This window comes from Colobus angolensis, unplaced genomic scaffold (genome assembly GCF_000951035.1).
Source record: "Colobus angolensis palliatus isolate OR3802 unplaced genomic scaffold, Cang.pa_1.0 Scaffold9, whole genome shotgun sequence".
NCBI lineage: Eukaryota > Metazoa > Chordata > Mammalia > Primates > Cercopithecidae > Colobus > Colobus angolensis.
In genome coordinates, this window is record NW_012122931.1 from 9,747,286 (window position 1) to 9,760,446 (window position 13,161).

General features: G+C 41.3%; 1 protein-coding gene across 1 annotated transcript in view; it reads left to right on the forward strand.

Moving 5' to 3' along the window:
- The window catches only part of MAPKAP1 (mitogen-activated protein kinase associated protein 1), a 268,575-nt gene that overhangs the window by 116,640 nt on the left and 138,774 nt on the right, over positions 1 to 13,161 (forward strand). Inside the window, 1 exon segment of the mRNA XM_011931379.1 lies at positions 5,206 to 5,378. Within this exon segment, the coding sequence (XP_011786769.1) occupies positions 5,206 to 5,378 (173 nt within the window).

Consider the following 13,161-nt stretch of genomic DNA (forward strand, 5'->3'; position numbering starts at 1 on the left):
TTTTTTTTTGAGACAGAGTTTCGCTCTTGTTGCCCAGGCTGGAGTGCAGTGGCGCCATCTCGGCTCACTGCAACTTCCGCCTCCCAGTTTCAAGCGATTCTCCTTCCTCAGCATCCTCAGTAGCTGGGATTACAGGTGACCACCACCACACCCGGCTAATTTTTGTATTTTTAGTAGAGACGGGGTTTCACCATGTTGTCCAGGCTGGTCTCGAACTCCTGACCCCAGGGGATCCACCCGCCTTTTCCTCCCAAAGTGCTGGGATTGCAGGCGTGAGCCACTGCACCTGGCCTAAATGCTAGCTCTTGTTACAGTAATCAATATTATTAGGGCTCCTACAGTACCTGTTCTTGGCCTCATGTGACCTTGTAGTAGGCTTGAGTAATAGAAATGGGTCTAATTTCAACAGAGGCCCTTTCTGGCATCTGCTCTGCATTTCTAAAGCACCTTACAGTTTATGAAGGACATTCACATTTCTCATCTTGTTGAGTCTTCATATCTTGAGATATTGTGATCTCTATAGCTCCTTAGTTCTAGTGCTTCAGGAGGAAGAGGAATAAACAGAAATAAAAAGAGAGAACAGTGACAAGCAACTGATCTTGGTCTGCAAAGGAGGGTAATATGAGGGCTATCAACCCACTCCAGAAAGATTCCCACTGTTTGCATTGTAACCCTTTGCCTGTCCGACCAGGCCAAAACACTTGTTATTTAGTGAAGTCTTTGTTAGCCATTGAAATTATTATTTAAGAGCTGAAAACCATGCAAGGGAATGTGTGTATGCCCACATGTGATTGCGTACGAGAGAGAAAAAGAGTGCACATGTACAAGAGAGCGCAAGTGTGGGTGCATGCATTATGTAGGATAATTATGTTTTTACTAGTTGCTTTATAACATACAGATGAGGCTGAGGGAAAAAAATCAATCGATCTAATGATGGATGCTGGATTATATGCAAAGTGGAATTACTCTAAAAATGTTTTTTAAACTGACTTCATTTATTTCCTTTCCCTGTACTGACCTTTTTCACCTCAGAATGATAGAATTATAGAGTTAAAGATGGAACCACATGATTGGTCAAGTCCCTCCACTTTCATCTATGACCAGGAAATGGACCCATAGAGGAAGGGCAAGAGGAATGGAGAAAACTAACATTATTCAGTTCCTACCATGTGTCCTGGCAGGCACTTGAGTCATTCATACATTCATTCTGTAGTTCAACAGATTTTTTCCTCAGGGTCTTCTGTGTGCCAGGCACAGGGCCAGGCATTATGTATGGAACAGTAAACAAAGCAGACCTTAACATTGCTCTCATGGAAGTTCAGAGGAAACTTCGTGGCAAAAGCATACACTAAAGATGTACATAAATAGGCCGGGCGCGGTGGCTCAAGCCTGTAATCCCAGCACTTTGGGAGGCCGAGACGGGCGGATCACGAGGTCAGGAGATCGAGACCATCCTGGCTAACACGGTGAAACCCCGTCTCTACTAAAAAATACAAAAAAATAGCCGGGCGAGGTGGCGGGCGCCTGTAGTCCCAGCTACTCGGGAGGCTGAGGCGGGAGAATGGCGTAAACCCGGGAGGCGGAGCTTGCAGTGAGCCGAGATCCGGCCACTGCACTCCAGCCTGGGCGACAGAGCGAGACTCCGTCTCAAAAAAAAAAAAAAAAAAAAAGATGTACATAAATAAATCATCTCAATTGTTAGGCGCTCTAAAGAAAATGAACAGGATATGTGTGAGAGAATAACTGTAAAAGGAGTGTTAACAGTGACAGCTGAACCCTGTATAATAATAAATAATAATAAGTAATAATAATTCTCATAAGGGTCTTATGATAGGTAGGTCCTACCGTTCTCCTCCTCTTACATATGAAGAAACAGAAGCATAGAGAGATTAAGTAACCTCCCAAGGGCACACGTTAGAGGATGAGGAGTCACGCATGCAAAGCCATGAAAAAGAGCCTCTCTAGATACAGTGAACAGCACCTGCTAAGCCCTGGGAAGTGGGAAATGCAAGCAAGGTACACACAGGCACACATGCTGGTATATTGAGGGTGCTTCCAGAAGGCCGGTGTAGCCGAAGTCTGATGAGCAGGTGGGGGAGTGGCAGTGGATGATGTTAAAGAGGTAGACGGGGCCAGATCATGCCATGCTTTGTTGGATGTTGCAAGGAGTTTGGATTTTGTTCACGGTGTTTGGGAGCCACTCATCGAAGGAATTTAAACAGGATGTAGTATGATCAAATCTGAATTTAAAAAACAGATCTAACTTGTGTGTAGAGAACAAATCAGATAAAGCAAAAGTACTGTAGGATAATTTGGGACCTGTTACAATAGTTCAGGTGAGACCTGATGGTAATTTTGGTGGCAGTGGAAATGGAGAGAAGTGAGATGGTTTTGAAATACATATTTTTCACTTTTTTTCTTAAGATAAAATATTACGTAAAATTTACCATTTTAACCATTTTAAAGTGTACAGTTCTGTGGTATTTAATATATTAACAATGTTATGAACTGTTACTGCCAATTTCAGCACATTACCATCACCCCCAAAAGAAACCTCATACCTCCCAATTTCCCATCCTTGTCATCTTCTGCCAATCACTAATCTACTTTCTGTCTCTATGGATTTGCCTGTTCTGAACAGTTCATATAAATGGGTTCATACAGTAGTGGCTTTTCATGTCTGATTTCCTTCTCTTAGCATGTTTTCATGGTGCATCCATGTTGTGTGTATCAGTACTTCTTTCTTTCTCTTGGCTGAATAATATTCTATCTTATGGATTTTATTTATCCATTCATTAGTTAGTGGACATTTGGGTGGTTTTCATTCTTTGGCTATTATAAATAATGCTGCTGTGAACTTTTGTCGAAGTTTTAATGTGAGCTTATGTTTTTAGTTCTCTGGAGTGTATACCTAGGAATGGAATCGCTTGGTCATATGATAATTCTATGTTTCATTTTGAGAAACTGCTGAACATTTTCACAATGACTGCATCATTCCCACTGACAGTGTCTGAGGATTCCAGTTTCTCCATATCCTCACAAATCCTTGCTATTTTTAGGGATTTTGGGTTGTTGTTTGGAGATTTTGCTTTTTTTAAATTATAGCCACCCTAGTGGGTAAGAAGTAATTTACATTATGGTTAATGATATGGTACAATTTTCGTGTGTTTATTGGTCATTTGTATATCTTCTTTGGAGAAATGTCTGTTCAAATCTTTGCCCATTAAAAAATTTTGTCTTCTTGTTGAGTTATAAGACTTCTTAACGTATTCTAGATAGTAGAGCCTTACCAGATGTATGATTTGTGAATATTTTCTGCCTTTCTTTTGATTATCTTTTTACTATCTTAATAGTATCCTTAAGGCACAAAAGTTGTTTTTGTTTGTTTGTTTATTTTTGTTTTGAGCAGAGTCTCACTCTGTCGCCCAGGCTGGAGTGCAGTGGCATGATGTTGGCTCGTTTCAACATCTGCCTCCTGAATTCAGGCAATTCTCCTACCTCAGCCTCCCCAGTAGCTGGCACTACAGGCACCTGCCACCAAGCCCGGCTAATTTTTGTATTTTTAATAGAGAGGGGGTTTCACCATGTTGGCCAGGTTGGTCTCAAACTCCTGACCTCAAGTGATCTGCCTGCCTTGGCCTCCCAAAGTGCAGGGATTACAGGCGTGAGCTACTGTGCCTGGCCTAGGTACAAAAGTTTTTAATTTTAATGAAGTTCAGTTTATTTCTTTTGTTTTTTATGCTTTTGGTGTCATATTAAAGAAATCATTGCCTAATCCAAAGTTATGAAGATTTAACACCTGTTTCCTTTTAAGAATTTTATAGTTTTGCCTGTTATATCTAGATCTTTGATTTATTTTGAACTGATATTTGTATGTGGTATGAGGCAGGAGCCCAAATTCATTCTTTTGCATCTGGCTATCCACTTGTCCCAGCATCGTTTGTTGAAAAGGCTATGCTTTCCCCATTGAAATATATTTTTGAAGTGGAGATGTTAGAACTTCCTAATAGAGTAGATAGGCAGTGTGAGGGAGGAGGAAGCATCAACACTGTTGAGATGAGCAGCTGGCTTAGTGGTGGCAGCACATATTATTAAAATAAGGGGGGCTGTTGTTGTGACTTGGGATAGGAGGGAGTGAGGGACAATCAAGTTTCTGATTTGAACTCATTTTCTGTGACACTTTTCTATATACTCTGTGTAGTGAACATATTGCATGGGTGGGAAGGAAGACTGAGCCAGCGTGCAAGCCTTCTGTGAGGGAGGGGAATGGCCAGAAGGTTGGCAGATAACAGAAACACAAAAGGAGGGGGAGAGGATGGTGTGGTTGGATGGCCTGGGTCTCAAAAGAACAAGGATTTTTTCATGAAAGAGAAAGCACTAGATTGGAAGTGTTAGCGGGGGCAAGGATGCCTACTCTTGCATGCCTTGAGGGTGCAGGGGTTATTTGAAAAAAAAAAAAAAAAAGCAAAGCAGTCCTCTTTTAACAGGACACCAGAGGTTCAGTGAAGTCCAAGAGGTAGAGGAAATAGTTTTAAAAAGCAGCTGAGGATTTATGGGTGTTTGCTGATGAGCACAGGAGCTCTCGAGGGCAGAGTGGAACACACAGGCGGGAGGAGTGGTAGGTGTGTGAGGGAGTGGGAATATATCCAGCAGTGTGGGGATGGTAGTTAGGGTGATAATGGAGGACCAAAGGGCCCTTGAACCTGTGTGGTACTGAAGAAAATAGATGTACTGTGTAGTGGAACTAGCCTCCATAGTCTCTGAGAAGGCAAGCACTTGTTTCAGTGCTGCGGGCCTAAATCCTTCCTGGGAGAGTATGGCAGCTTCCCAGGCAGCTCATCTCATTGTCTCAAGGAGGGACAAGGCAGTTGCCAGAGAGGCACCTAGTGCTAAGGTCCAAGGACACATTGAGTTAGTAGCCTAGCCAGCCTCCTAACACCAAACATCAATTCTACTCACCACTCTTATTTGTTCCTCTTAGTTGTAGTGCCCATTTACCTTCCTGCTGGCAGATCCCAATCCATTAATTTATTAGAAAATGAAAATTTAAGAAAAAAACATCCTTGAAACTTGACAGTGTTTCCACTTTGGGACCATTCCACGCTCACAGCAGGTCTGTATAGCAAGGATGAAAAATGGCTGTGCAGTAGGGTCTGTATAACTGTGGCAGTGTGCTTTGCTCTTACTTGTGTGCTCTGTCCACAGGGTCATGTAGGTACAACGGCAACCAAGAAGATCGATGTCTACCTCCCTCTGCACTCGAGCCAGGACAGACTGCTGCCAATGACCGTGGTGACAATGGCCAGCGCCAGGGTGCAGGACCTGATTGGGCTCATCTGCTGGCAGTATACAAGCGAAGGACGGGAGCCGAAGCTCAAGTAATCCATTCTCTTTTTGGCTGCTCTAGTTTCTGGCGGTCTCTTGGCCACCCAAGGTGTCTTCTAGGCTGGTCAGTCTTTCTAGACATTGGCCTGGAACCACACCTCTGCACTGATCCAGCTCTGGGTGCTCACCAGGTCTTGCGCCTGTGCATCTCAGAGAATCAGCTTGCAAAATAAACTTAGAAGTTTGTGAATTATAGACATGAGAACATGGATTTTTAGTAATTTCCAAACCCTTTTATGATCCCTGCTAATAAAGCAACCTGGAAGGGAATGGGAGGGGATTGATGTTTTTGGAGCACCAACTATGCATTGGGCACTGGGCTGGGCACTTCATAGCTGGTATCTGGAATCTCTTTTGATCCTCCCGGCTCCCTGGGAGGCGAGGGTAATGATCCTCCTTCTGCAGAGGTGGAAGCTCAGGTTCAGAGCTGTTACTAGCTGAAGGTTGCACAGTGAGAGATGGCAGAGTCAGGATTTGATTCCAGGTCTGTTTGATGCCAAGGTTTTTGCATTATTTCCTTCTGCCTTCTCTAGAACCTTTGGTCTGAATTTTAGTTTTCTTTATCAGTTAACGGCTCTAATTTTCTCTCAGTCACTAGGCTCTGTTCTTCATTAAATAATTATATTTAAAATGTAGTGCTTGAAAGTAGGCTCTCTATTCCTCTATGGTTATAATTTGAACTTTAAAGTGCTTTGCTCTCTTTAAAGCATTGCCTCTCCCCTACTTGAATTTCTTCTGACAGGCATTCTCTTCTAGTTTTACATGTTCTTTCCAGCAGTAGTGTTTAGAACACGGCAAAATGTAGTAGATGCCTTCATTTTAAAATTTGACTCTCAGCTGGGCACAGGGGCTCACACCTGTAATCCCAGCACTTTGAAAAGCCGAGGTGGGCGGATCACGTGAGGTTAGGAGTTTGAGACCAGCCTGGCCAACATGGTGAAACCCTTTCTCTACTGAAATACAAAAATTAGCCAGACATGGTAGCGACCATCTGTAATCCCAGCTACTCACGAGGCGGAGGCAGGAGAATCGCTTGAGAATCACTGTGGAGGTTGCAGTGAGCCGAGATCGCGCCACTGCACTCCAGCCTGGTGACAGAGCAAGACTCCGTGTCAAAAAAAAAAAAGAAGGATTTTTACGGAGATGTTCTCTTCCCCTCTCACATTTTCGGAGTTAGCATGATCCAGTCCAGTAGTTAGTTGTTTTTATTTTTCTTTAGGTATATTAAATTTCTTTAGGTAAATTAAATATGACACATAAAATCATTTTTTCAAATTCTCATTGACATTGCCCTCCACTTTGCCTGAATGAGTTGTGGACACAAAGCTCTGGTGGCAGAGAAAGCCTTTCACCAAGATGCCACCTAGGCTTAGAAAATGGTTCAGTCAGCACCACTCCTCAAGGGTGAGCTGTGAGGGCCTCCTTTTTCTGCATGAAGTGGGAACAAGAAAACAGGAAAAGGTGTCACAGAACTGATGACTTTATAGATGTTGTCTGATGTAATTCTTTTTTTTTTTTTTTTTTTTTTTTTTGAGACAGAGTCTCGCTCTGTTGCCCAGGCTGGAGTGCAGTGGCACGATCTTGGCTCGCTGCACGCTCTGCCTCCCGGGTTCACGCCATTCTCCTACCACAGCCTCCCGAGTAGCTGGGACTATAGGCACCCGCCACCACGCCTGGCTAATTTTTTGTATTTTGAGTAGAGACGGGGTTTCACCGTGTTAACCAGGATGGTCTGTATCTCATGACCACTTGATCTGCCTGCCTCGGCCTCCCAAAGTGCTGGGATTACCGGCGTGAGCCACTGCGCCCAGCCTTTGATGTGATTCTTAAAACATTACTTAGGGCAGGCACTGAAATCAAGAGAGGAGCTTGCCTAGGGTTACACAGCTAGTAAGTAACAGAGATAGGAGTTGGACTGTGATGTACATTTTATAGATGAGGAAACTAAGAGAGGCTAAGTAGCTTTCTTAAATCACACAATAAGTGGTAGAATTAGTATTAAAACCAACAGTCTCTGACTCCAGAGCTCCATATCTTCACTATCACATTATCCTCTCCACCATGGAACTCTGTTATAGGTGAAATGAAAATATTTATTGTGTTTGTACTTACTGCAGTCACTGTGCTAGATCTGGAAATACAGAAGTGAAAGAGGCAGTTCCTGCCGTCAGGGAGCTTTCTGTTTAAGGTAAATAGGTAATAACAACACAATACAGTTATATGTAAAATCAGGTACTTACAAGGAGATCTAACCCCACATTTGGGGTGAAAATGGCGTCGTGAAAATCTCCCTTGATTAAATGACATCTAAACTGAAACCTGAGGGAGCAGTAGGAAAAAGTCATGTAGAGAGGTTGAGAGGAGGGCATTCCAACAGAGGAAAAAGCATGGTTATGACGCACCTTGAAGTTCATGCTTTAAATTCTATATTCTGCTCCAAATACATAATAATAGTAAATGAAATGCTATTAACATATTTGTACTTTAATAGCAAGATAAGCATCCTGGTGGACTAGAAATAGAACCAACTACAGAAACAGGCAGAGAGTGCTAGGAGTCCATTATTTTAGGATATTATTGTCCTTAGAGCATGCTGTGGATAAGTTTACCAGTGTATGAAATACTGATTTTTCTCAAGCTTCAGGGCGGCTAGTCAGGGCATGGGTGATGATCAGAGCCCTCAGCCAATCATTCCTGGTGAGGGAACAGTCTCATCCATCTAGCTGTGTACTGTGCAAATGTTGTTATTTTCTCCATACGTCATGGTGTCAAAAAGAGTGGGAAATACTACGTGAGGGTATGGGACCAAAGGAACTGCATCCCTGGATGGGGACCAGAGGAAATGACAGAAACTAGAAGCTGGGGTGAGACTGTCATACCTATGAAAAGAAGCTGAACAAGGCTGCTCGGGTCTGTGTTTCTGGGGAATAGAGAGAGCAGTGCAACCAGGACCTGACTGTGGCATGGCTGGGTTTATGTTACCCTAGTATTACAGGAACCTTGAGCTGTCAGTGTAAGACCTGATTCTGGTCTGGAGGCCTCTGTTTGGATGAGGGTAGAGGTTGGTGGCAATATGTGTAAAAGCACTGACAGTGAGTGGAGAGAGAGAGCAAGCAAGGGTTCTCATTCCAGAAGAGCTCAGCAAATTAAAATTCCAAAGCACACAAGGATAGCTAGTACCAAGAAACAGACAATCAGGAGATTAATTTGGGAACAGAATATAGTAAAGCAATCTGAGAATTAATTTCAAATAAATATGTTTAAGATCACCGAACGGATGAAGGAAGGAATAACATTCATGGTTAACTTCTAGGAAATTATGAAACAAAAGCAGGCAAATTTGAATTTAGAAAAGAATCAATTAAAAGTACAGTACTGGAAATATAAAATACAATTATTAATACAATTGTATTAAATTAAAACATTACTTAGGGCAGGCACTGAAATCAAGAGAGGAACTTGCCCAGGGTTATACAGCTAGTTGTGTACACAGCTAATTGTGTTAATAATTGTATTAATCAATACAATTGGGATAAACTCTAGACTGGTCACAGTTCAAGAGAGAATGAGTTGAAAGACAGTTGATACTGAGGAATTCAACCTAGGATATAGTACAAAGAGATAAAGAGGTACAAAGAATGAAAGATAAGAGAGATGGAGGAAAGATTCAGAGGCTCCCACGTGCGAAGTGGAGAAGGAAGGGAATAGCAGAGAAGCAATATTTGAAGGGATAATGCCAAAGAATTTCCCAGAACTGATATATGAGTGGGTTTGATGTTAAAAACACATGTAAATTAGATGGCAGAAGAAGAGACTTTTTTTTTTCTTAAACAAATGGTCCTGGACCAATTGAACTTCTATAAGCTGAAAAAAACCCAACCTAAATCACATATCTTGTATTAATTAAAAATCACAACTTAAATGTAAAATGTAGGAAAAAAACAGGAGAAAACCTAGAGCAAGTTAGATTTCATTAAAATTAAAAATAGTTATTCTGCAAAAGACCCTGTTAAGAGGATGAAAGGACAAACTACACACTGGAAGGAAATATTTGTGAACCACATATCTGACTAAAGACATACATAGAATATGTAAAGAACTGAAAACAGTGAAAAGTTGAGACGGTTGATCAGAAAGTGGGCAAAGGTGTAAACAGGCCTATCACTGAAGAGGATATACATGCAGATGGCAGATGAGCACGTGAAAAGATGCTCAGCAACATTCACCATCAGGAAAATGCAAATGAAAACCACATGCTATTAGAACTGCTGAAATAAAAAATAGTGATGACACCAATTGCTGGCAAGGATGTAGAGAAACTGTATCATACATCATTTCTGTTGATAATGTAAAATGGTATAGTCATTCTCGAAAATTCTTCGGCGGTTTCTTATAAAGCTAAACATTAATTTACCGTACAACCCAGCAATTGCCCTCCTAGGCATTTATTCCAGAGCAGTGAAAACTTACATTCACATAAAAACCTGTATACAAATGTTTATATCAGCCTTATTTGTACTTAAAACTGGAAACAACCTAAATGTCCTCCAGCAGGTAAATGGTTAAACATTGTGGTACCTCCATACCAAGTAATACTACTGTCAAGAGAAAAGGAACAAACCGTTTTCATGCGTGCAGTGACCTGGGTGGGTTCACGTAGTGCAAAAAGCCAATCTCTAAAAGTTTCATGTCACCCGATTCCATTTATGTAACATCCTCAAAATGACAAAAGTATAGAGATGGAGAACAATTGAGTGGTTGCCAGGGGACGGGCACAGTGTTAGGGAGGCAGTCCACCTATAAACGGGTGGTGAAAAAGAGCTGCTCTGTCATGATGGAACAGTTTTGTATCCTGGTGATGATTACACAAATATATACATGTAATCCAGTGTGTGGAACTACAGGACACACACATGAGTACATGTAAAAACTGGCGAAAAGTGAGTAATGTCTATAGTCTTTTTTTATGTATATATACTTTAAGTTCTAGGGTACATGTGCACACCATGCAGGTTTGTTACATATGTGTACATGTGCCATGTTGGTTTGCTGCACCCATTAACTCATCATTTACAATAGGTATTTCACTTATTGCCATCCCTCCCCCTCCCCCTATGCCACGACAGGCCCCAGTGTGTGATGTTCCCTGCCCTGTGTCCAAGTGTCCTCATTGTTAAATTCCCACCTATGAGTGAGAACATGCAGTGTTTAGATTTCTGTCCTTGTGATAGTTTGCTCAGAATGATGGTTTCCAGCTTTATCCATATCCCTACAAAGGACATGAACTCATCCTTTTTTATGGCTGCATAGTATTCCATGGTATATATGTGCCACATTTTCTTAATCCAATCTATCATTGATGGACATTTGGGTTGATTCCAAGTCTTTGCTATTGTGAATAGTGCCGCAGTAGACATATGTGTATGTATGTCTTTATAGTAGCATGATTAATAATCCTTTGGGTATATATGCAGTAATGGGATTGCTGGGTCAAATGGTATTTCTAGTTCTAGATCCTTGAGGAATTGCCACACTGTCTTCCACAATGGTTGAATTAGTTTACAGTCCCACCAATAGTGTAAAAGCGTTCCTATTTCTCCACATCCTCTCCAGCACCTGTTATTTCCTGAGTAGTGTCTATAGACTTAATAGTATTGCACCAGTGTCAATTTCCCTGGTGTTGATACCGGACTACAATTACATGAGATGTCACCACTGGGGAAATCTGAGTGAAAGATTCAGGGGACTCTGTGCACCATTTTCCCAACTTCCTGTGAGATCATAATCATTTCAAAAATAAAAATTTAAAAAACAGACCGGGCATGGTGGCTCATGCCTGTAATCCCAGCACTTTAGGAGGCTGAGGTGGGAGGATCACTTAAGGTCAGGAGTTCAAGACCAGCTTGGCCAACGTAGTGAAACCCCGTCTCTGCTAAAAATACAAAACTTAGCTGCATATGGTGGCACGTGCCTGTAGTCCAAACTACTCAGGAGGCTGAGGCAGGAGAATTGCTTGAACCCGAGAGGTGGAGGTTGCAGTGAGCTGAGATCATGCCACTGCACTCCAACCTGGGCAACAGAGTGAGACTCCGTCTCAAGAAAACAAAACAAGCAAAGAACAACAACAACAACAAAATCAAACAATACTTTTTTTTTTCTAAAGCATTTTCCATGTGCCAGACAGCAGAAATAAATGCTCATTCATACCTGGATACATTGTAGTGAAACTGGAGAATATCAAGGGTATAGAGGAAGTGCAGGTTATAAAGGTTACCAGAGGGAAGACAAATATTCCTGACAAAGGAACCACAGCAGGACTAACAACAGATTCTGTATCAGCCACAGAAGATGCTAGAAGTCATTGGTATGCCTTCAGAGTGCTGAGGAAAAATAGTTATAACTCCATTTTATGATGATTTTTCAAGGCATTTATTGACGAAGACCATGAGATTTTACCACACATGTTCTTTCATTTAAAGTAGCTGGTTCATAAACTTTTTGGTCTTGTGACCACTTTATACTCTTAACAATTATTGAGGACCCCAAAGATCTTTTGTTTATATGAGTAATACCTGTCAATATTTATCATAGTAGAAATTAATTCTGAGAAAAGTTTAAAATATTTTTTAATTTAAAATAGGCCAGGCACGGTGACTCACACCTATAATGCTAGCACTTCGGGAGGCCCAGGAGAGCGAATCACTTGAGGTCAGGAGTTCAAGACCGGCCTGGCCAACCTGGTGAAACCCCGTCTCTATAAAAAATACAAAAATTAGCCGGGTATGGTGGCGCCTGTAATCCCAGCTACTTGACTCGTAAGGTGCCAGTAATTTTGCCCACAATTGCTTCTACACTGTCAGTGTAAATGTCAGCCCAGTGAAAAAGGCAAACAATGTTTTAGTGGTATTATGAAAATATTTTTTGCCTTAGGGACCTCTAGAGGTCCACATACCATGCTCTGATAACCGCTGGTTTAAAGAACCTCTTCAGGAGTCCTTCAGCAAGAAGGAAACTGGACACTGAGGAAAGGAATTTGTTGCAAGAAATAGTGGTGGACAAAGAAATTCATAAAATATGTTGGTAAATCTGGTTAACTACTAACTATAAAGTAAAACTTCGATAGTAATTTGTGTGTATATTTTAAAATGTGATCTGAAATTTTAGACAACTATATTATGGAAGATGGGAGGGAAAAGATCAGTGGGTAACTAAAGCATCCTGAGCTTGTGTTCAGATTAAGAGAATAGAATGACTTTATAACTTTAGATACATGAATATATAAGTGAAACTTAGGAGAATGTTAGCCACACATTTTATTAAACATTTAAGAGTAACTACTAAAGAAGAAAAAAATCCTATAGCTTTCTAAATAGTAAAGGGAAAAATAGGCAATAAAAGTGTATCAATTCAACAGAAGGTGAGGAAGAAGAATAAAAAGCAGAGAAAAGAGGCAAGAAACAACACAAAGTAAGATGTAGATTTGTCCAAATACATAATTAATTGCAATAAATACAAACTACTCACCTACTAGAAGATAATTTATGAAATTTAACAATTTTTTAGTGTTGTACTGCTCACCAGATACCTAAAATAAAATGACACAGTTACCCCTCCCCTCCCTCCCTAGTTCCTTCCCAGTCCAAAAGCTGTCAGGTGGCTATTCTGTCTTCTCCTTTCCCGTTGGCCAGAGCCTCCAATTTCACTTGGCCAAGGGAGATGGAGATTGAGGGGAGAGTTTGGAAGTAACTCAAATAGTAGAATTTAAGGCAAAAGCAT